Below are 22,090 nucleotides of genomic sequence, written 5' to 3'. Positions count from 1 at the left end.
GAAGGCCCAGTACTAGGAAATCCTATGCTGAAAAGTGGAAAAGGTATTGCTTTTGGATTCAGTCTAAAGGAAAGGGCACAGATCTGCCCTCCTTACCTCTAATCCTGGATTACCTAGCAGAACTTCTGCGCAAAGGCCTATCCTTCTCCTCCTTTAAAATTTATGTCTCTGCCATCTCGGCTCATTACAATACTGAGCCACCCCTATTCTCTCACCCTCTCATCAAACAGTTCCTGAGAGGGGAAAACAACTTAAGGCCACTAAGGAGAGCCCCCACCCCTGCTTGGAACCTTAACTTTGTACTGGAAAAGTTCACACTTCCTCCTTTTGAACCTGCTGCTTCAGCAGAGCTAACATTTGTCTCTTGGAAAACAGCCTTGCTTCTAGCCATCACTTCAGCTAGAAGAGTGTCTGAGTTACAAGCACTAATGGTGGTGAAACCCTTTATTATTTTCCATGCCGACAGGGTTTCCCTCAGGACAGTTGGGAGGGTGGCCTAATGGTTAAGGTGTTTGCCTTACAAACACAAGGTGCAGGGTTTGAGTCTCACAAGGGATAACTGGCTAGGCTTGCAATGGCTCACAAGAGCAGTTAGCCTAGTACTAACCTATGAACCTATGACTAACCCTTCCTTTATGCCTAAAGTGGTTTCCAATGTGGCTCTCAACCAATCCATCCATTTGCCAACCTTCTTCCCTAATCCTCAAAATAAAGGGGAACAGATACTGCACTCTTTGGACATGCACAGACAGCTCAGGTTCTACCTTGATCGAACTAAGCCTTTCAGAAAAACTAACCAGCTGCTAGTCAGCTTTGCAACAGGGGCAGAGGGCAAGGCCATTTCAAAACAAACCATTTCCAAATGGATAGCACACTGCATCCATTTTTGCTTCAAGCACCACGGAAAACCAACCCCACAGGGGGTCAGAACACATTCCACTAGCGCTATATCTACCTCTACAGCATTTCTCAGGGGAGTGCCTACCAGGAACATAATGGAAGCTGCTACCTGGAGTTCTGTGCACACCTTCACCAAGCATTACCACCTGCCTATCTTTTCCAAATCCAAGGCAGGATTTGCCACAGTTGCTTTGCAAGGTCTACTAGCCAGCCCTAACTCCTCTTGACTGCCTTCACCCTTCCTCAGCTTTGGGAATCAACCCAAGTGTGATGACTGCAAAAGTGAAACACGAAGAACACAGTACAGTTGTGTACACTTAACATAAATGTAGATGTTCAAGTGTATTCACTGTTGCAGTCCTGGTTTCCCTCCCTCCAGCCCCCTTGCTTTATCTATATGTTATCTCTCCTATCTATGGCTATTATTACTGCTATTGGTATTTACTTTTTATTGGTGGTGTTTCCACACCATATCCTAGCTTCCTCTCTGAGGGCTCCTGACCTTTGCGGCAAGAAAAACTGATGTAATGTCATTGGCTGCCTGTTTTTATACCCTCTGATAACCTAACGTCATGGAAGAAGCGACAGCATCCGATGCACAAAGATGAAGTCTCGGGTATTCAAGCCGACTGAGGGTTAACCTGCAGGCAGATAACCCAAGTGTGATGACTGCAACAGACCATCACTGAAAGTTCATCTAGCCATTATATACTGTCTTCATCAAGGCTTTGCTTCTTCATTCATAGCCTCGCACAAACTTTATAAAGCTGTTTTGAAATTAGTTTTTATTTATTCTAGACAGTTTTTAGCCCCCCCCCCCCCCCCCAGCTCCACCATGAGATTAAATTTTTTTTCTGGAAAAACTTACACAACGTTCTTTTGAACCAGTGGGCATTATTGATATTAAGTTTCTGTCTCTGAAAAAAACTTCTTTTGCTAGCCATCACCTCTAACAAGTGAGGTGTTATCCTCTAAATTCCTTTACATTAGTTTTCACAAAGATAAAGTAACAAGAGGAATAATACCACTTTTATGCCTAAAGTAGACACACAGACAAATCTCCCATGTTTCTTTTCAAAATATTCCAACAGAGGAGAATATCAGCTGCATTGCCATAGATGTGCACAGGCAAAACAGATTTTATCTTTACAGAACAAGAATATTCAGGAAAGATGACAAGCTATTTTCTCCTCATATTAAAAAAGGTCACAAAGTTACCAAGGTTACTCTGTCCACATTAATTTCTGATTACACTACCTCCTGTTATACCTCCAGAGAGAGATCCCTGACATCTGCACTGAAAGCACAGACTGTCACGGCTCAACCCATGTCTACGGCCTTTTTCCAGATCTTGCCACTTGAAGAAATTTTGTGCAGTTGCTACATGGCATATCTTGCACACCTTTGCCAAGCATTACAGTTTAGAGGTATTGTCCTAAGCTTGAACCTTCTTTGGAGTCTCCATACTCAAAGGCTTGTTGTTTTAGGCTGCCTAAGTCTACTGAGGATCAAGTCCATCATTTCCATTGTTTGGACAGGAGCGGTCTAAATACATAAGGCTTGTATTTACCAGAGCATTAGATTTAGTTGGTATCTGTCCAGACATTGGAGCAAACGACCCACCTAACCCCCTCCAAACAGCATATCCAGAGGAACCTGGAGAGGGAGGTAGGGACTCCAAAGACTTGGCTTGCTTCACATGTCCCAGGAGGTATACGTGTAATAGGTTATGCTATCATCCTATGGAATCCTTATGCTTGTCAGTCACTCAGTCTGAAGGTTCACAGAGGAGCAGAGGCTTATTTGGTAGGGGAAGAACTGGAATTTGCAGAAAGCATTGCTGACAAGAAAAGGTGCTAAGTCGACCAGTCCATCAGTTCCAATGTCTGAACAGGTAGCAGCTACATCTAACATTCTGATAAGTATATAATGTGGGTCTCTCCATTGTTTGCTGTACTGCTATTGAACACCTGGCTTGGGGCAGTTCAGGAAAGAAAGTTCCAGATTGTGGGATAGATGATGGTAGTCTGCAGCTATATCTGCTTTCCTTTCTTTTCCATAGTCTTTTGTCAACATAATCTGTACAGTGGCGCACAGTAACTTGTTGCTGGCCTGAGCTTTGTGAATCTGTTGGGTTTTGATGTATGAATGAGTGCATGGGTTGATGGAAACGTGCCCTGTGTGGGTGAGCTGTACTCTGTGTTGTGGTGGTGGCCTGTGAAATGGAGAAATGAGTTGTGCCATTTGCTGTTGCTACAGCTCTTTAGTCTTCTAGTGTTAACATTTACATTTGGGGTGGTACAGCCTTAGTGGATGTTATATAAAATGGAGATGGTATTATCTCTTCCCCAGTAAACTTGATTTAGGGGGTACTACTTGCTGATGGGTGGACTTTCATTAAGGAACCTTTTGACACTGTCAATATCTACAAGTTCCTTGTTGATTAATCTTAATTAACCCATCTCCCCTCAACATCTGAGACCAGTACTGATTTTAGTATGGTTGCCTTCAACAGTTTGCCCTGGCTGAGTTTGAGGATTATTTTTTGCTTGTACATTTTGTGTTGTAACCTGCCCCAGTGGCATAGAGGAGGGGGGGGGGGGGGAGTCCTGACTATGCAGGTGACCCTAGTTTGAATAGCAACTCAGGAGCTTGACATTGGAAGGGGGGAAGGGCATGCATATCTCAGAGCGAGGGGTGGTTGTGTAGACTTGGGCAATCCTCATGGTTTATTCCTTGCGGAGACGGGGGCTGTATGGGAGCATTGCTGTCAGGGGGGGGAGGCCTGTGGCTGAGTCACTGCAGAGATGGAGCAGTTTGCCAGATAGCCCACTAACCCATTGCATCATTGCACATCTGCAGGTGGTGGGATGTTTTGTGGGAAAAACACTCTTCAGCACTGCCCCAGAGTGCTCTGATATCCTCACTGGCTCAGAATGTGGGTTACAGATAGTCTGAAGGAGTCTAATCAGGTTCAACAAGCACACTGATTGAGGAGAGGCCTCTGGGAATAGCTAATAGTCAGCTGCTGTGAGTCAAAACAATGCAAAAAAGTGCATAGCATAAAGTATCAATAATCTGGCAGATGGTGCAGAAGATTAAGGCTAACGAGCTACTACCTGTCGTACATAGTTGATTCTCTCACCCTTCATTTGCCTGTTGTGTGACCTTGAGCAAGACCATAACCAAATAGTACTTTGGGAAAATTGGAGATTTGGGATAGGGTCATTAATGGTCTCCTAGACCTCATACCTACTACCTATGAGCCTATGAACTTTTATCCCTTGGACCTGTGACTTGCATCAGAATTTTCAAAAAATATGATGGTGTGGCTTCCAGGCTGCAAAACCTGTTACCATGCACAAGATGAACATAATGACATTGTTGAGGCTGACGCATTTCACCTGGCAATGTGTGTTGTCCTTGTGTCTCAGTTGAAGCCAACTTTTCTTTTGAGGATCAAGCAATGAATTGCAGAGAAAAGAGACTGTCAGCTGTGTTTTGATTAAGCTATAACAAATGTTGGCAGTTTTTTTTTCCAGCATAAAGTGTATGACAATTAAGCTGAGTATGAAAGCTGCATTTCCATTGTAGTTCTTGAAATCTCCACGCATCTTAATCATTCGTTTTGTTGCTCTTTTTTTTTCTGTAGCAAGGTGCAAGTTTGTCTCCACAATACCTATTGTTAGAAGAAAGGTATTTGGAGAGGGTGCAAATTGTTTTTTCTGTGTGACCTTTTTACTCATTGTTTTAGTTTGTTAGTTGGGATATTTTGTAGACACCCTAATGTTTATTGATATCAGTTGGGTACAACAACCCTGTGTTTCCAAAAGTCAAACATTCCTCTTATGCTGTGCTGATGATGCTATAAGAAGGCAGAAACATGCATGTCCATAGCTAGAGAGGTTTGGCTTTATTGGCCTGAAATTGTCCATGAATAGACTTAAAAGTAGAAGAAAACGTTTTGGACATTCAGAATTGCCATTTAGCTGAAACACCTGATATTATTAAAGGGTTTGTTTGTTTGTGTCTTTCGGCTTTTCCCAGTTAGAGGTCACCACAGCGGAACTCCGGCCCACTAATGATTGGCAGTTGATTTTTACGTACCGGCTTATCAGGCCTGACGCACAGCCTTCAACAAAGGTACGCCCATTCACGCATGTCTCCACGCAGAAGACGCTCTAGCTGAGAATCGAACCGGACAGCGTCTTACTGTGAGGCAACAATGCTACCACAGCACCACCACCGCCACAGGTCTCTGATATTCTTAAAGGGTAATTTGCATATATCCCATGTGTCCTCTGATACAAGAGGTTTACAGTATCACACAGTGCAAAGTCTAGCTTTGCTAGATTTTTCTTTTTGTGTTTTTAGCCAGTTAGTTTCCTAACATAGCTAAAGAAGGATTTGTAATTGTCTTTAGCTTCAGATGCTAATTTAACTTCATGGGATGCCCTTGTTTACAGAGTGGTGTTTTTTTTTTAGTTCTTTTTTGTAGCTTTTTAATGCTAACCTTGATTTGTGACTTTGTTTTGCTATATAGTTTAAAGAAGCTTTTTAATTATATTTATTATTTGCACGTGGACCCACCAAGCTGGCTTACTTTTAAATGTCTCATTTTGTTTTGACCTGTCAGTGCATTTATGTAGTTGCGCATAGTTTGTTTGTTTAAATACTTGCTGTGTCATTATCTTGGATAATAAGTTTAACTTAAATTTTGAGGCTTCATAAAATTGCAGAAATTTTGAAGTCTGTGAAGCTTGTGATATTTGTATCTAACTTTTGAAGTCAAAAGATACCAGTGTATGATTGAATTTAACTGAAGATGGGAGTCCCAGGGGATAGTTGATATCAATGCCATGTTGGTAAGGACTAGGTCAATAATATAATCCTCTAGTGAGTTACTTGACAGTTTGGTCCAGGGATTTTTTATGTATGAAATCAAGGAATTGTTGGATGTATCCTACAGCTCAGTTGTAGGTGTCCTAGTTTATCATTGAGTAGTTGTGTCCTAGGATAATGGAATTCTTGTTAATTTAAAGTTCATCAAGTATATTTAAGAATTTGACATGGTTTCCTGGGAGTATAGCTGAAGTCCTGCAACATGCTGTAATCTGATATTCAGTCCTGTTTAGTGTGACTTGATTCTCACTCAGCTCAGTTTTTGTTGGGGGGGGGTGTCTAGGGATCTACCTAGAACTGATGTGTCTGTCTGTGCAGTCACTATTGGGCTGAAAGGCATGGAAGGTGCAAATCCCTGGTATGAAGGGGTTGCTTTCTGCATTTTTAAATCAAGTTTCTGTAAACACACACACACACACACACACACACACACACACACACACACACACACACACATGCAGCAAGGTCTCAAGATCAGGTAATTTCTTATTAGACTTCTGGTGTCAAGTAGAGCCACCTTAATGTGATTTGCTTTTTGCTTCTTTTGTAGTTGGACGATACATTAGCTGGACACTGTCTAAAAAGGCACTATATGGAGGCAGCAAGGCCATAGCCAGTGTGTGGAAGCTCTGGAACAAGAGGTACTAGACATCCCTTGCAAGGGTGACTATTTAGCATCTCCTCCTATGCTGATACAGATTGGATCCCCTATTGGATGACATCAACTATGCAGACAGTTGTTGAAGCTAGTCATCTTTTTCCTGTACTTTGACATCAGTTGAGGAGAAGGAATAATTCTTCTCAAACCAGGGTCTTGCATGCATTCGTGACATGCATGGAGAGCTTTGTCATGTCTCTGTGTATATCCCTGAGGGTTTTAGACACCAAGTCATAGACGCACACACATTTAACATTATCATGTCACAATCATGTTTGTATGCCTTTAGGGTCCTTGATATGTCTGAGATCTGTGCTCCTGAAAGGCAACTCACTGTCATTCTTTCTTTTTCCAACCTTGTGAGAGGTGACAGAGAATAAAACAAACTAATTTATTCCACGTATAAGCACTTTCGTTTTAACCATAGTAAAATTCTTCAGCTACCTGAAGAAATTACTTTGTTTTATTTGCTGAGTGATTTCTGTAGCCTGAATATTCAGAGCTTTGTGGTTTTTGTTTTTTTCTGAGTTTGTCGGTGTAATAGTTTGTCTTTTTGGAGTCTTGTGAGAGTTGAGTCAGTGTGTCTGACAACGGAGCCACCAATCACTAGAAGGGTGTCTAGGTGCACTAGATTTAGCGTTTAACTAGCTGGTGACCCTTTATTGTGCTAGTGCTAGTGGCTTTTATAGTGTTTCATAATGCTGAGTAATATATTCTCTAAAGTCTTGGTGGTGTAGGCAAGGACTTTTGTAGCACATAGCTATTAGCCCGTTAGCTGAAAAAATCTGGACAAAGGCAAAAATGAATGGGGGGGGGGACAAAGCTCCAGAAATAGGGACACATTTTAAATATTGCACTTAATAAACTTGGTTGCTAGAATAAAAGGTCTTGTGTTACAATGTAGTTTCTGGAGGATATGAAGTCTGAAACTCAAATGCCTGTCAATGTTTAGTGAATTCATTCCTCGATTTACCATAAAAATCCACAAATTTTATGTGGAACAGACCAATAATATGAGGCAAACATATCCTGTGAAAATCTGGACAGTTGAGAGAGGTATGCATTAGCATAGGATAGTTTACTTTGTATTTATGTTGAATGCAGTGGTGGTGTGTGCTGCTCACAGGCTGTGTTTGTGAGACGAGACACCTCTACTTTGGTTAAATACTCATCTTTGGCATAAAAAGTGTGACAAGCTCATTAATAATCAATTATGAATATAATGCAGTTGTTATACTGCCTGAGTATGAAGCTGGCAACTGATGGTAAACAAGATGACCAACCTTCCACTTAAGTCGAAGATTACAGTAAAGGAAAGGAAGGTAGTATTTGATTTTAATATAAAGTTTAATAGTCATTCGATAGAACTAATATCTGATATTGCAGGAAAGTGGCTTTGGGATTTATTAATGTGTGGCTCGTGTTTGTTGTTTAAAAGGGATAAATAATAATATGGGAATGTGGTTTAAGAATTTAATGTAAAATTTGCAGTGTAAGCAGGGGGAAATGGTAATAAAGATAGGATGAATAAGAATAGTTCTAATAATTTCTTAGATAGCATTGGGTGTAGATCTAATTAGTAGTCAGTGCAGGAATGCAGCTATAGTTAACTTGGTATTAGAAGGACTAAGTTTATTTTTTTACAGAATTTCACTGTGGCAGACCCCAGATCTGTCTAGTACAGCTTTGCATAGCACTGCATGGAACAGTGCTTGCTGCCATTTATCCTCTCAGAGAAAAATGATTGCTTTCTTCCTGAATACAGCAACAGTTTAATTCCCTGCCACAGAATTGCCACCTGTAGTTCTTAGAAGCTAACACTTGATCAGAAACTGGCTGGAAAATGTATAAAACAGAATCAAAATTTAGGAAAAGTAGAGGAAGACACTAAATCAGATGCTAGAAGCATTTTAACAATATAGATCACATGAATAAGGTACAAATTGCTGTCTTTGTCTAGATGATTGTGAAGACTGGCGATGTGTCTGTTGTAATCTAAGGGCAACACTACTGGACCCTTACCAAGTCAGGTGACTAAAGCCTCTATTAAGTATAGTCAGGATACTATGAGGTTTCTAGGGCAGCAGCTACAGGGTCAGTAAGTATGCCTAACTTAGGCTACAACTCCTGCCAGAAGATGTGAAAGCATAGATCCTTAATGTATTCCTGGATAAGGAGGTGTTTTTAAGGAATCCCACTGATGAGGTCGCCTAAAAACGGAGGAAAGAGGAGAAACAATGCAGGCAGGAAAACAGCTTTTTCAGTCTGACATACCATCTAAATCTCAGTTGTATAATCACAGACAAGGAAAAAGGTAAGCGGGCCCATGGTAAGAAGAGCCAGCATAAAAAAATTACCAGGGAGACTAGAAGGGGAATTTGAGGGACCCCAAGGGCCCCCATACACATAGGGAGCAGCCATGACTACATGAAGCATCTCCCTCCCCAACCCCTAACTAAAGTCCCCAAACCATCCTTGTCCCTTACCCTATCACAACACCCCCACAGATAGCAGAAGGGTAACCCAGTGAATAAGAAGCCTGAAAAGCATCACACAAGAGATGGGTGCTACAGGTACTACAGGTAATATCATAGGATTACAAACTACAGTTTTTGAAAAAAAATAGAAATGTCAGAGATTCCACCTGTACCATGGGATCAAATGCATTTGATTGCTCCCATTCTACAAGAACTTTTCAACTAGTGGTTATTTAACCTGTACTAGAACAGGAGGTTCTAGTCAAGAGTCGTCAGCAGAGGCCCATCCTAGACCTGGCAAAGCTTAGATGCCTATTTCAAGGTTCCAAAATTTAAAATGCTGATATTGCAAGCCACCTAATCACTTCTACTCCATCAAGCCAGATGGTTAACCTGCATCTCAATGATGTTTGTGTTTATTTTCTCGTCCATGGGTGATTTCTCAGGTGTGGGGCATGGAGCACCAACTATCAGTTTTACCTCCTTGTCTTTTGGATTGGCTGTTACACCCAGGGTTTTTTAAAGTGTTGTCACCAGTAATTGTTTATTGCGTAACCAAGGGAGTTCACATTTATCCTTACCTGGATGACTACCTCATTCAGTCATTATACTCAAGGAATATGTGGAGAGGAGTCTGCAACTCACCCTGGACGATTTTCAAATCTGGGAAGTTTCATTCAACAGTCCCAAGGCAGATTTCACCTTTTTCAAAAAAGTGGTGTTTGATGTGTCCTTACTGGATTTAAGAAACCAGAGGGCCTGCACCCCCCCCCCCTACAGACAAGGGAGTGGGGGATCTTCAGCTCAACATGTCCAGCAGATGATTTGAGAAACAGTGGCTAGGGTCAGCAAATTCTTGAGGACACTGGGATTCATGGCTTTCATAGTTCTAACAGTCCCCTTGGCAGATTGAACATGAAAAAGCTCCAGTGACTCCAGTGATACCTAAAAAGTACATGCAGCCATTATTCAGACTCCCTGTAGGAGTTGATACCCATGCTGCCCTGTATCTCCAGAGAACAAGAGTGGTGGTCCATCTTGGTCAGAATTAACCAGGGGGTACCTTCAAAAATAAACCCACAGATATTAATGACCGATACTTCAGACTACTGTGTGGGAACACACTGGGGGAAACCTTAAAGTGCATGGGGTTGTGGATGCAACTTAAAGGAAGAAGCATAAAAACTAAAGGAGATGATTGCCCTGATTCAGGCAATCAAATCTCTGAAGCCCATCTGGAAAAAAAAGGTTCTGCAGATGACGTCAGGTAACACTACTGTAAGGTATTGCATCATCAAACAATGGGAGATTTGCTTGAAAAACCCCTGTGCAGGATGACCCTGACTGTCGGAGAGAGAGAGAGCTCTTCAATACCGGATAAATCTAAGGGCAGTCTACATCCCTATCCCAGCTGAATTTAGTGGTGGGCAACTAAACAGATTACTGTGAATGGTCATTACACAGGGATGTCATTCTTCAGATAGTTCATAGCCTATGTGTCCCAGAAATGGACCTGTTTATTGCCAAGAAACAAACAGCTGAAGAATTTCTGCTCCAGAACACCACGCAAAGAAGCCTGGGCAAGTGTATACCTTCTCCTTTAAGCAGACTTGTCTCTTTCCGTTTTGCATTCCCTCTGACATCTCTTTTCTTCAGTGTGATCCAAAAAGCAAGGGAGGAGGGGTCAAAATAATCTTAATAACATCTTTTTGGCCCAAACAGCATTAGTGCTACTGTTTCTTCCTTTCAGTTGATAATGGTGGAACAATGATCCAAAAATAGGGACACTTTTTAAATATTATTCATACAAACTTAGAAAGTTGATAGAATCAAAGGTTTTGCATTAGCATTCATTTTTCTGAAGGATATGAAGTCTGAAACTCATGCGTTTGCTATTATTTTCTGACTTCATTTCTCAATGATTTGCTAGAAAACTACAGTTTTATGAGAAACTCACCAAAAACATGAGGCAAAAATCTGGACATTCTGCAAAAATCTGGACAGTTGAGAGGTATGCGTGATGTCCATGATTCTGCAATACTTAAGTGACTTGTCAGTTCAGGCCTGATGTGTGCCAATACATCTGTCAGCCATTTCACCTTGCATGGTTGTAGAATGTCTTGTACTCTATTCTTACTGGGTTACAGGATTAATGTAAACAAGTCTGTTGCCACATCCTTTTCTTCTCTGTTTCTTTAAAGGAAAGCTCTACCTTAGTGTCAAAATTTTCTTTGTAAAAATGTGATTTCCTTTTCTGTAATACAACTCTAAAAGTGCTGCTTATAGAAAAGCATAATTTAATAATTATTCCATTCATTTTGTTCTTGAGCTTATTTGCCTTTTATGAAATCTCACATTTTCTTTCTTTTGTCTTACTATCTGTTAAATGATGAAGCTTAGGAGGGGCAGAATAATTGGGTTATGCCATTCATTCTAACTGCAGAGTAATGTAAAAAGTGGCTTTTAAATATGGGTATTTAAATATGCTTTATTAGTCACAAATTACTAGCATCACACCTCATTAGTGTAGCGTGGAGTTACAGTTCTGAGTTTAAACAAAATCAAGTTTTCAAGTTTCATTTTCAAATATAAATGAACAAGAAAATTCCATCCACACAAATTTTGTTTTCTTGTCACAAATTTAGTCTTTCACTTTAATCAAACCCTGAGTGCCACAAAGAATTAAAAAAATATATTTTCATTGTATTCTCCTGATTTCCTATCAGTGTTTTTTTACCATATTATGTTTTGTATATGTTATCTTGTGGTGGTTGTTAGGACAGCTTTGCAATTATATACAGTGTTTGCATGAGGCAAGTCAGTGAGTTGGAGGGAGAGATGTTAGGATCATCAAAGACAATAATTCTAACTACATTGTTAAAATGAGAGTGCAGCACAAACCAGCTTAGCCTAATATACATTAATCTCAGGGGTCATAATTCTCTTACTTCATAGGTTATTAGGTGTGTACTATACTAATGGCCCTGGAGCCTTTACAAGCCTAGCCCATAGGATTTCCATGGCATAGTGCCACCCATCCTTAGTCCCCAGTGCCTATGTCGAGCAGAGCCACTGGAGTGATCCCCGGCATGAATTTTCTATTTCCCATCCACTCATCAAGATTTCTCTTGAAGAAGGGCCAGTGAGGTGCTCTGACATGTATGGGAAGTCTATTCCATAGCATGGGCAGTCTCTGGGTTATGAACCTGTCCCTCCAGCATGTTCTGTTGATTGTGGTAATGAGGTTGAGGTCTCTGGATCATATGGTGCAGAGGGCTTGGGATTTCTTTAGATGCAGCATTTCTAACAGAGCTGGGTCAGACATGGCTTTGTAAGTCAAGCAGAGATCGCCTCTAAGTAGGCGATATGAGACGGAGAATAGGTGAGTTTTTTGAGTCTGTCCACATAAGACAAGTGGTTAAGGCCTAGGATCCACTTTGTGAGGTACTTTTGCAGCCTCTCCAGTTGTCGCAGGTGTCTAGGTGAGGTACATGCCAAATGGAGCATTGTTCTCGATGATTGGCCTAACGAGGGAAGAGCAAAGGGAGACAATGACCTCTTTCTTCCTGGATGGAAAACCCTTAGTAATGAGATGTGCCACAGAAGGGCTTTCTGACCACAGTGGCAGTGTGGTGGTCAGAAGAGAGGTTGCTGTCAACCTGTGTTTCCAGATATCTTAGAACTCCTTCTGTGTTCAGTGGACTACCATCGATGTGGTAGTTCATGGAAACTGTTTTTTTTTTCCCCCAAAAGGGATGACACATTTTTTGGCATTGAGCTTAAGGCCATGGTTCTGACACCAGTCCGTTGGTCTTAGTGAGGCCTTTCTGTAGGATGTCAACATCACTTGGGGAGTTAATAATGGCTCCCAACTTGCAATTGTCTGCGAACTTTGTCAGCCAGAGTCCCTTCATGTTGGGCTGGACTTCTGAGAAGTAGATACCAAACAGGAGAGGACCCAGGACCAATCCTAGTGGGACTCCACTCGTGACTGGTTGGCAGTCTGACTATGAGTCTGCTACTTTCACTCTGTGGGTTCTATTTGTGAGCCAGTTTGCAACCCACTTAGTGACATGGGGGTTGATGCCTAGCTTAGTGAGTTTGTATATGATTCCTGAGTGGAGAATGGTATCAAAGGCCCTGGCCAGATCAAGGTATTTTGTATGAACCACCTTGCCTTCATCCATAGCTCTGGTGATTGACTCAAAGAAGTCGACCAAGTTGAGCAGGCATGATCTATCCTTCACAAAACCGAACTATGTGGGATCCAGAGTTTGGAGATTCCCTATACCCTTGCTTATTAGGTTCATGATGATGCATTCCATAGCTTTTGCATATCAGACTTGTCAGGCTAATGGAGTGATAGTTCCCAGGGTCTGTAGTTGCTCCTCCTTTGTGGAGAGGGATGACTATAGCACTGCGCCATTCGGTAGGGATGAAGCCTGAGGTGAGGTTGTGATTGAACAAGGGCACACAGGTGAGGTGTCTGTTCACTCTGTAGTTCATGTTAAACACAGCCAGGGATATTGTCATGTCCCATAGAAACTGTATTCTTGGCCTTGGACAGTGCTGTTTTAACCTGTGAAGCAGTAATACTGGGTGACTGGCAATCTACTTGAAAATAAAACTAGAATTATTAGCTTGAAAAGACCAACTAACTTAACTTACTTTTTCAGGACTTGCGTTCAACTGTAGCAGAGAATGACAATAAAAAAATAAAAAACAGCAAATAATGAAAATGATAGGCTTATGCTAGCTTTTCACAGTACTTTTGCAAGCCAGTAGAAAACTGCAATAACTGATCCTCTGATAGCAGGGCTTTTCTCACTACCTGTATAAAATGACATCAAGGAGGTGAAAACATTGACTCAATACAAGCTCAGTTAACAGCATGGCAGCCCCCTTTCAGGCCATTTTGGGTATAACTCTCAGGACCGCTGGCCAGCGTATGTCTGGATAGCCTTGGGGGAACCATATGTATTTCTCCTTGTCTTGTTCCAGGGAATGTACACACGTCCCTGCTTGACTTAGGATTCTTAGGACCTTGCCTAGGATCTAGCAGGGTGGAAATCTTGCTTTGATCACAGACAAGAAAGTTCTAAAATGGCACAGGTGGTTGTCAGATGTATAAAATGAAATGCCATGGCACCCAAGTTGGGGGGGGATAAGGAGTCAAACTATAGCTGGATATTGTCTTCTGCTTTTGAATTGCCAGTAGCAAGGAGTACTGTACTAATGAACTACTTTATTTATTCATTTATTTATTTTGTTTAAAGTTTGATAACCAGGTAGGTGGGCTGGTCCATAGACACTTTTCAACCACAACCTGCACCACTAGCAAAGATACTGAATCAATGTGCATTTAACAATAGATAAAAGAAGTAAAATAGATACTCGTGTGTAATAAAATAAAGTTGAGTCACTATAACAAAACATCTTTTAAGTATCAAAATCAAACTGAAGTAATGTTGTAGTCTAAGAGATGTCACAAATGAATTTATAACTGGGCAAAATGCAGGTATACCTCAGTGGAAATATTGATTTAGCACATTATGGTACGATAAAAGAGCAAGCCTTATCTCTACAGTATCGGATATATTGAGACTTGACTTTATAAATGGCAAGAGCCAGGTTAACTACATTATGTGCACTTAATATGTATAAAACAAATTATACTTGTAAGACCTAAAGTATACTTAATATGCTTAAAAGAGTGAGAACTTTGTTGCAATTCCCTAAACCTCAGAGGGTCTATATTACGTGATCGAATGGTCAGATATTCAAATACGTAATAGTCGACCTGTAATCGAACCGCCACAATGTTGAATGGTTCATTAGAGATCTCCGTACAGTGCATAAATGGAAGCTTCACTGTAGTGCGATCTCTGAGTTGGTATATTTAAGTAGCGGGTGGGTGGGGGGTGCAGGGCGGCTTGCCCCCCCCCCCCCCCCCTGTGTAGACCTTTTAAATGGTTTGTTTGGGTGGGTTTTTCTTTTTTTTTTATTTTCCATTCGACATCGTGGCAGTTTGATTATTACGGGTTGATTATTACGTATTAGAATATCTGACCATTCGATCACGTAATATAGACGCAACCTCAGACAATGCTTAAGAAAGCATGAAATTGCAAGAACATTGATAAATTACAAGCTCCATATTTTAATAAGTCTTAAATCACTTACAAGTAGTGCCTTTGAGAAAGTAATCTAAAAGTGAGGTCTTAAATCCATGTAGCCAGTCCTGGCTCTCTATCTCAGGAGGTAGTTTATTCTATAAAGCTGTACCAGTTTGGGAGAAGGCATGCTCTCTGATGACAGTTTTGAATGGGGACCTATGTAAAGAAGTACTGTTGTCTTGGCTATTCTTTAGTGTATATATATTTGGTCCCTGATGGGGGGACAGCTATTTTCATTCAGTATTTTGAATACAAAAGTTACCAAGAGGAACAGTTGACCCTCCTGTTATTGAGAGCCAGTGAAATCTATTTAGAGGGTTACAGTGGTGTGAATGAGTCCACTAAAAGAGCATATCTGTAGATGTGCTATGTCACTGTTGCAGAATTCCTAACAGAAGGGGTCTCCTGCCAAGGGTAGTCCAACATCCTGCCAGTATACCAAAGCCTTTAGTACTTATAGGCACTGTACATCACACATACAGTCCCTGCACAAGGTGTAGGGCGTAAAGGTGACATACAGACGCAAATACTCAGAACTTCTTTAAAACCAGTCTGAACACCATCATTGAATGTTGGTCTGAATGCCTTTCTTCTGTTCTTCTTTTGGCTCACACTTCAGCCAAGAGGGTATCTGAACTTCAGGTTCTCATGGCTGTGCCTCCTTTCTTAATTTTCCACAGAGACAGGGTGTCTCTTCCTACTAAACTTTCTTTTATGCCCAAGGTGGTCAATGAGTTATCCCTTAATCTGTTCATTTGCCTTTCTTTTTTCCTTCTCTGCAGTCTGCCAGTGAGAAGATTCTTTACACCTTGGATTTGCATAGACAGCTGGGATGATATTTGAATAAAACTAAAGTTAACAAATGTGAACAGCTTTCTGTTTGTTTTCATCCCAGGTCTTTGGTTTTAGCTGCTTCTAAGCAGACAATCTCTTCCTGGATTTCTAAAGCCATTTCTTTCTGTTATTTTTTTTCATGGTAAATGTCTTTCCTCTTCAAGGCTCATTCTGCCAGGCCTTTTGCTTCCTCTTGGTGCTTTGTAAAAAGGGATGGATATCAATTCCATCCTTGAAGCTGCCACTTGGTCTTCTGTCCATACCTTCAGTAAGCATTTATAAGTTGGATGTTATTTCCAGGGACAGAGCTGGCTTTGCCAGGGCTATCCTGCATGGGTTTCTAGAGTGCTCTTCAGAGCTATCCTCCTCCCATGTTTCCTCTTGAGCTTTTTTAATCTGCCTTCTTTTAGGAATACTGCAGCAGTGATATAGGACATAGTACAGTTACGTAAAATCTTAACACAACAGTGGATGTCCTTCTCTTTGTTGCAGTATACGCTGCCTTCCTCCTGCCCCCTCTGCTCTTGCCTGTTATTCTTACCGTCTTGGCCAAGGGGTTGTTTCTCTTTTCTCCTCTGAATGCACGTTCTTCCTTGTCCCTAGGGATAGTCTGTTCCTCCTGGGGCTTTTTCAGTTTCAGGTATGTGTGTCCATACATCACCTTTATGCTATATGCCTTGCACAGGGAGCATACATGTGATATATGGCACCTGAAGTATAAAAGGCTTTGATATACTGGCCAGAAATTGGGCTATCCTTAACAGGATATCCCTTCCGTTAGGAAAACTGCATATAGTAAGATTTTACACAACTGTACTATTTTGTTTGTTTTATGCTGTCTGTAGACTGTGTGAGTTATTGGATGAGTGAAAGACCAGTAATGGTAGGCCATATTTCAGTATAGTACAGAAAATATTTATAGCGACTGCAGTGCAAGAAGCTGGAGTGAGAAGGCAGGAGATTGTATGGCAGGTTTCATTTGGGAAAGCACATTATGTTGTCTGTGTGTAAAGAGAAAGAAAAGGTTACATTGAGGGTAAGACCTAGGTAGTTTTATTGGTTATCTGGTATGGTAAATTGATGTACATGTTAAAAAAGGTGTAACTATATATTAGACAAAATAACTGTAAGCTGTCACTTCCTTTTTTTACTCATTGCTTCGTTGAGGACTTTCTCTATTTTCCTTGATGCCTTGATCCCTCTAGCAGATGCTAGAAGTCTATTTATCGTATTTGACTTGGGCATTCAACTGTTTTACTATGCCCCCCCCCACACACACACACACACACACACACTTATTTAATATGATGTAGTCTCCTTTTGGTAGATAGAGGCGAGAGACTGATGCTGCCTTACTGATACCGTCTGTATAACACGTATAGTATTATGATTTTATAATGGAGTACTTTTTTAAGAGTAAATAACCAGCTTTAAAACTGTTTATGGGATACAAGCCTCGGTAGCAATTTTTTTTTTTCTCAAATCCAGTTATGATCAGTGAAAGTGCGTTAAAAAAATTCCTTAGTAGTAGTCAGTGCACCATGTTCATTTAGCTCACTTGTATAGATATGTGAACTGCAGTTTATATGTTCTGTTGTTCTCTGCTTATAGAGACAAGTTAGACTGCCATTTTTTGTTGTGCAGTAAAATTAGTCATTTTTTGCAGTGAGTTTTTGTAAATGTCTTGATTAATAAGCTGTGCTGAACCTTTGCATCCGTTTTGTTTTCCATAGATATTGCTAAGAGACGAATGAAAGCTTTTTTCCTGTAAGTGTTGGTTTGATTAGAAAGCTCAGGCACCTGTTGAGGCTGTATGGGAAGGGGAGAATTGATGCATTTGGCCAGCTCACCTCCGGGGCACAGGGGGGGGCACAAGTCCTTGATGCTTGGTCCTGTGGTAAAGTATCTGGTGGAAATCAGAGACCACTTGGGAGCACTGGCTTTAGGGGAGCAGAGCAGTCTCAAGGGGTTGTTCCCTTGTTGACATCATTGCACCCTGAACACTGAGGCATACATAGGTGATGGCACCAATGTCTGCTGGTCAGCCCTTGACCTGACAGGAACAAATGGGCCAATAAAGCTTTTGCCTCTTTGGGAACATACAGGCCTATAGAGCAAGTGAGGGGGTGGCTCAGTGGTCATAGAAGTAAGACAAAAAAAGTAGCAAAAAAATGTAGTTTGTTCTGCTTCTAATGCACCTGTCTTGTTTTAGACACTGGATCTTCTTCCTCCCAAGTCAATCGTTGATGCATATGTACTGCTAAATTTGGGAGACTCTGTCACAACTGATCATATCTCACCTGCTGGAAATATTGCTAGGAATAGCCCTGCAGCACGTTATTTAACTGGTCGAGGGTAAGTGTTTGTGGCACATCTTTTCCTTTGATTCTGTGCAAATGTGTTGGGTAGGTTGATTTCTTTCGCAGTTTTTCTAAACCAGACATGCATAACAGAGAAGTTTTTTAAATATTTTTGTGTAACTTTGGCAGTCAGTTTGTCATCAACCTTGGAACTGCATGGCATGTCACTGGTAATTGTATGCAGATCATATGTTCTACATATTTTTAGTGGTGTAAGTGGTGCTGCGGTAGCGATTCTCAGCTAGAGCGTCTTCTGCGTGGAGACGTGTGAATGGGCGTACCTTCATTGAAGGTTGTGCGTCAGGGCTGGTAACTCGGCACGTAAAAATCAGCTACCAATCATTAGCGGACCGGAGTTCCGCTGTGGCGACCCCCTAACCGGGAAAAGCCGAAAGACGCAAACAATACAGTTATGTACAGGTAACTCTGCAGTTGTTTATCCACTAAAATATTGATTTATATTGGTGGTAACTCTGCAGTTGTTTACCCACTAAAATATTGATTTATATTGGTGGTGAAATGATCAGTACTGACTTGCTGTTCTCTGAGTGTGCTGTTGTGAACTATCCAGACATTTGTGTTTCACAGCTATACTTCATTTTTATTGTGCATGCCTTTTATAGATCCTATCTCTTCTCCTTGTATTAAAATGATTCAGTAAAACTAAAAAAACTACTGCTTGGGAGAAATTGAAAGTAGGGGCATACAAAACCGGTGTGTTAGCTTATGCATCTAGCAAGATGCTAGGTGGTGTTTTTTCCCTGTCATCAGAGTAACCTTTGCAGCACTGTAGCCAGTCCACCACATCTCATTTTCATTACTGTTACTGAGAAGTGCTTTTGAACTTCCATGACTCTCTCCTTCCTGTAGTAAGGATGGTATTAATGGTGCATTCTTCTTTAGGGCATCCTATTTTGGTTCATTAACAGAACAAGCAGTTCTTTGAACTGATCTGTTCAGGTTTGATGTCTGTAACCACAAATATTGTAATGAAGTTGTGCAGCTGAAATATTAAACAGAAAAGGTGAAGTATTTAATTATGAGATGTATAGATACCTGATTTGGCTTTTCATTAGTACCGAGATCTGCAGTAACGTAGCTAGGGTGGGACGAGAGGGGCACCTGCCCAGGGCACAAAGTGTTGTGGGGGGTGCAATCAACCTATGCTGATCTCTCTAATGCAGTATTGGCTTTTAAAAGCCAGTATTGCATTTGTGAATCGAACCTGAGTGCTGTAGCACTCCTTGTGTGGTCTGAAGTGTAGCAACTGACTGCTTGCTACATCATAGTTTGCTTCAGTTTAAAAATTAAAAAAAAGGTTTTCTCTTAAACTAAAACCTGAGTGCTGTAGCACTCTGTACAGGCAGGGTATAAACTGTAGCAAGCCGTTTGCTACAGTTTAAAAAGAATTCATTATTTTTTTAAAACTATTCCATGAGCACTGTAGTGTAGTGTCCCAGGCAGGCAGAGGATAAACTGTAGAAAACTGTTTGTTACATTTATAGTAGTTTGCTACAGTTTAAAGTAAATTATTTTTTTAACAAAATATGTCGAAGGAGGGTTGTGGCAGGGCACAGAAATGTGAATGGCTGGGAGAGGGGGGTGTCGTGCATCGCATACAAAGAAATATCCTTTTTTTTTTTTGTTGAACCAGCTGTGCTTCTGGAGATCTGGGTGTGTTTCTCATAGAACAATTATCCAAACACGTGGAACTGTTGATTACTACTTCAGAGCTATGACTTCAAAATCTGCTGCTGTTGGTAAGCAGCTAGAGCGAGAACAGATTAATACATCTCGGTTCTTTAATGTGATTTGTTGGATTGAACTTAGCTAGTGTTTGTTTATTTTTTTTTATCCGTTTTCACAAATTTATTTTCCAATTTTTTTTTCAAATATTTGATTGGTGAATAGTTTCGGATTGGGTTTATTAACAAGTAATTTCATTTAAATGTTTGGCCCTTTTGTCATTTTTTTTTCCTCAACTCAATTTCCGGTAACTTCAACATGGCAAAATGTTTGATCTCCAAATATAAATGCAGACAAAATGAGTTCCCAGGACCATCATGAATTTTTTGTTTTGTGTCTGTGTGAAGTATGTGTCTGAAAGCAAAATCATCAAAAGCTGTCAGAAAATGGATAAGAGCATCACTGGCAAATCAGTCTTCATATGTTTAGAAGTGAAAACATCACTGCGTAAGGAACACTTCTCTTCACTGTCTTTGTTAAGAGGTATAATTCTTGCAGTGGTGTTTTCTGGGTCAGAGTACAATGAAGGGCTGTTTTCTCAAGGTAAAGGTGTCCCTCATCTTATCAAGATCATAGACAGTTTGCCAGGGAGAAGTCAGTAAGATGGAGTTGGTGAGTGATGTCATTGATGAATCTGAGTATGGATGAATCGGCAACATGATCACTAGCATTTGAACAATGGGCTGCTTCTCCTTCAGAAGAAAGGTCTCTTACGCCAGTCAGGGACCTTGTCTGTACAGTGACCCTGATTTAGGTTAACCACTGTCACTTTGGTCAGTATAATGATGGCATAGAATGTAGAGATTTTTATGGTTCCTTCCACTGATGTTGAGGTGATGCAGGGGTTTGTGGAAGTGCCATTCCCAGTTTTCTCCTAAAGACCATCTGGAGAGCTGAAGGTGGCATCTCTATACCACGTGGAAGAGGCCTCAATCTTTGTGTGAGATAGTGCCATCTGTGGTATGGGACAGTGTTGAGGTAGCATTGGTTACCCTTCTCAGTGCATCTGTGATTAATATTATCCTTCCATTCACTCCTTTTCTGCAGCTTTTTCCTAAATACCATTGTAATTTCTTTTTTATGCATGCATGCCAGTCATCAGCACCTCATAACAGAGGAGGAGAAAGATGCTGGCCTGTGACCTCACCATTTCTTTTCGAGATATCCCACAGTTTATGTCAGGAGTCTTGATGGACATTGAATAAAAGTTCATGCATCAGTTATCTGAAGCATTTAACCATTAATGTGTTTGTGTGACCTTCAAATTGTGATCCAAGTCCTGCAGAGACAGGAATACAGTATGAATCACTGCCATGAATGCTCAGCATTTCAGTCCATCTGGCAGAATATTTAGGAGGAAGAAGCTTCTGACCTGTGATTATGCTTAAAGAATGGCAGCAGTTGAGAGTGCATAACTTGGAGACCAGTAGGGGAGTCCTTTTTACAGTCCTAGTTGATGCTAGAGAATCTTCATAAAATGATGAATATTGAGAACGAGTGTGACGTCCCTCCTCTGAGCCAGTGATTAAGGTATCTCAGTCCCCACCACTGACACCGGTGAGGAATGTTCACTGGGGGGGGGGAGACAGTATTTTCAGAAGCAGCTCTCTGCACCAAGTGCAGTTTCCCTTAAGAGCACACAAGGGAATGCGCTGTCCAGTCCTGGGGCTGGGTTTTCTCTCCTGTCCCCAAGTAAGACTTCCCACTGACACAACTATGGAGTTGAGTCCTTAGCTGGGTGTTCCAAGCCAAGTCCTCCACCACCCTCTCTGTCCCTGTTCAAAGTAGTTAACACACATACTCTCTGTGAGAGCTGATTTACACACACACACACACACACACACACACACACACACACACACACACACACACACTCACACTCGCACATGCGCGCACACAAAAAAACTGGGAAAGGCTGGCACAGCTTACCTGCTTTGCCACCTCTGCCTGGACTGTAAGGTAGATACACTGCCACCAGAACACCCAAAGCCAGCTACTCTAAGGCTGTTACAATGTTACCCAATTACACTTAGTAAA

The 22,090-nt window shown here is 41.1% G+C and overlaps 1 protein-coding gene across 1 annotated transcript in view; it reads left to right on the top strand.

Annotated features, from left to right (window-relative positions):
* The window catches only part of ACO1 (aconitase 1), a 1,039,508-nt gene that overhangs the window by 916,164 nt on the left and 101,254 nt on the right, over positions 1 to 22,090 (top strand). The window contains exon 19 of the mRNA XM_044061006.1: positions 18,160 to 18,302. Coding sequence (XP_043916941.1) covers positions 18,160 to 18,302 — 143 coding nt within the window. The remainder of the gene's footprint in view (positions 1 to 18,159; positions 18,303 to 22,090) is intronic.

The sequence above is a fragment of the Protopterus annectens genome, chromosome 2.part0, assembly GCF_019279795.1.
Source record: "Protopterus annectens isolate FY-2018-M chromosome 2.part0, PAN1.0, whole genome shotgun sequence".
NCBI classification, from domain to species: domain Eukaryota; kingdom Metazoa; phylum Chordata; order Ceratodontiformes; family Protopteridae; genus Protopterus; species Protopterus annectens.
Note: the sequence above shows the minus strand (reverse complement) of the source record. Positions and strands in the feature narration are given on the sequence as shown.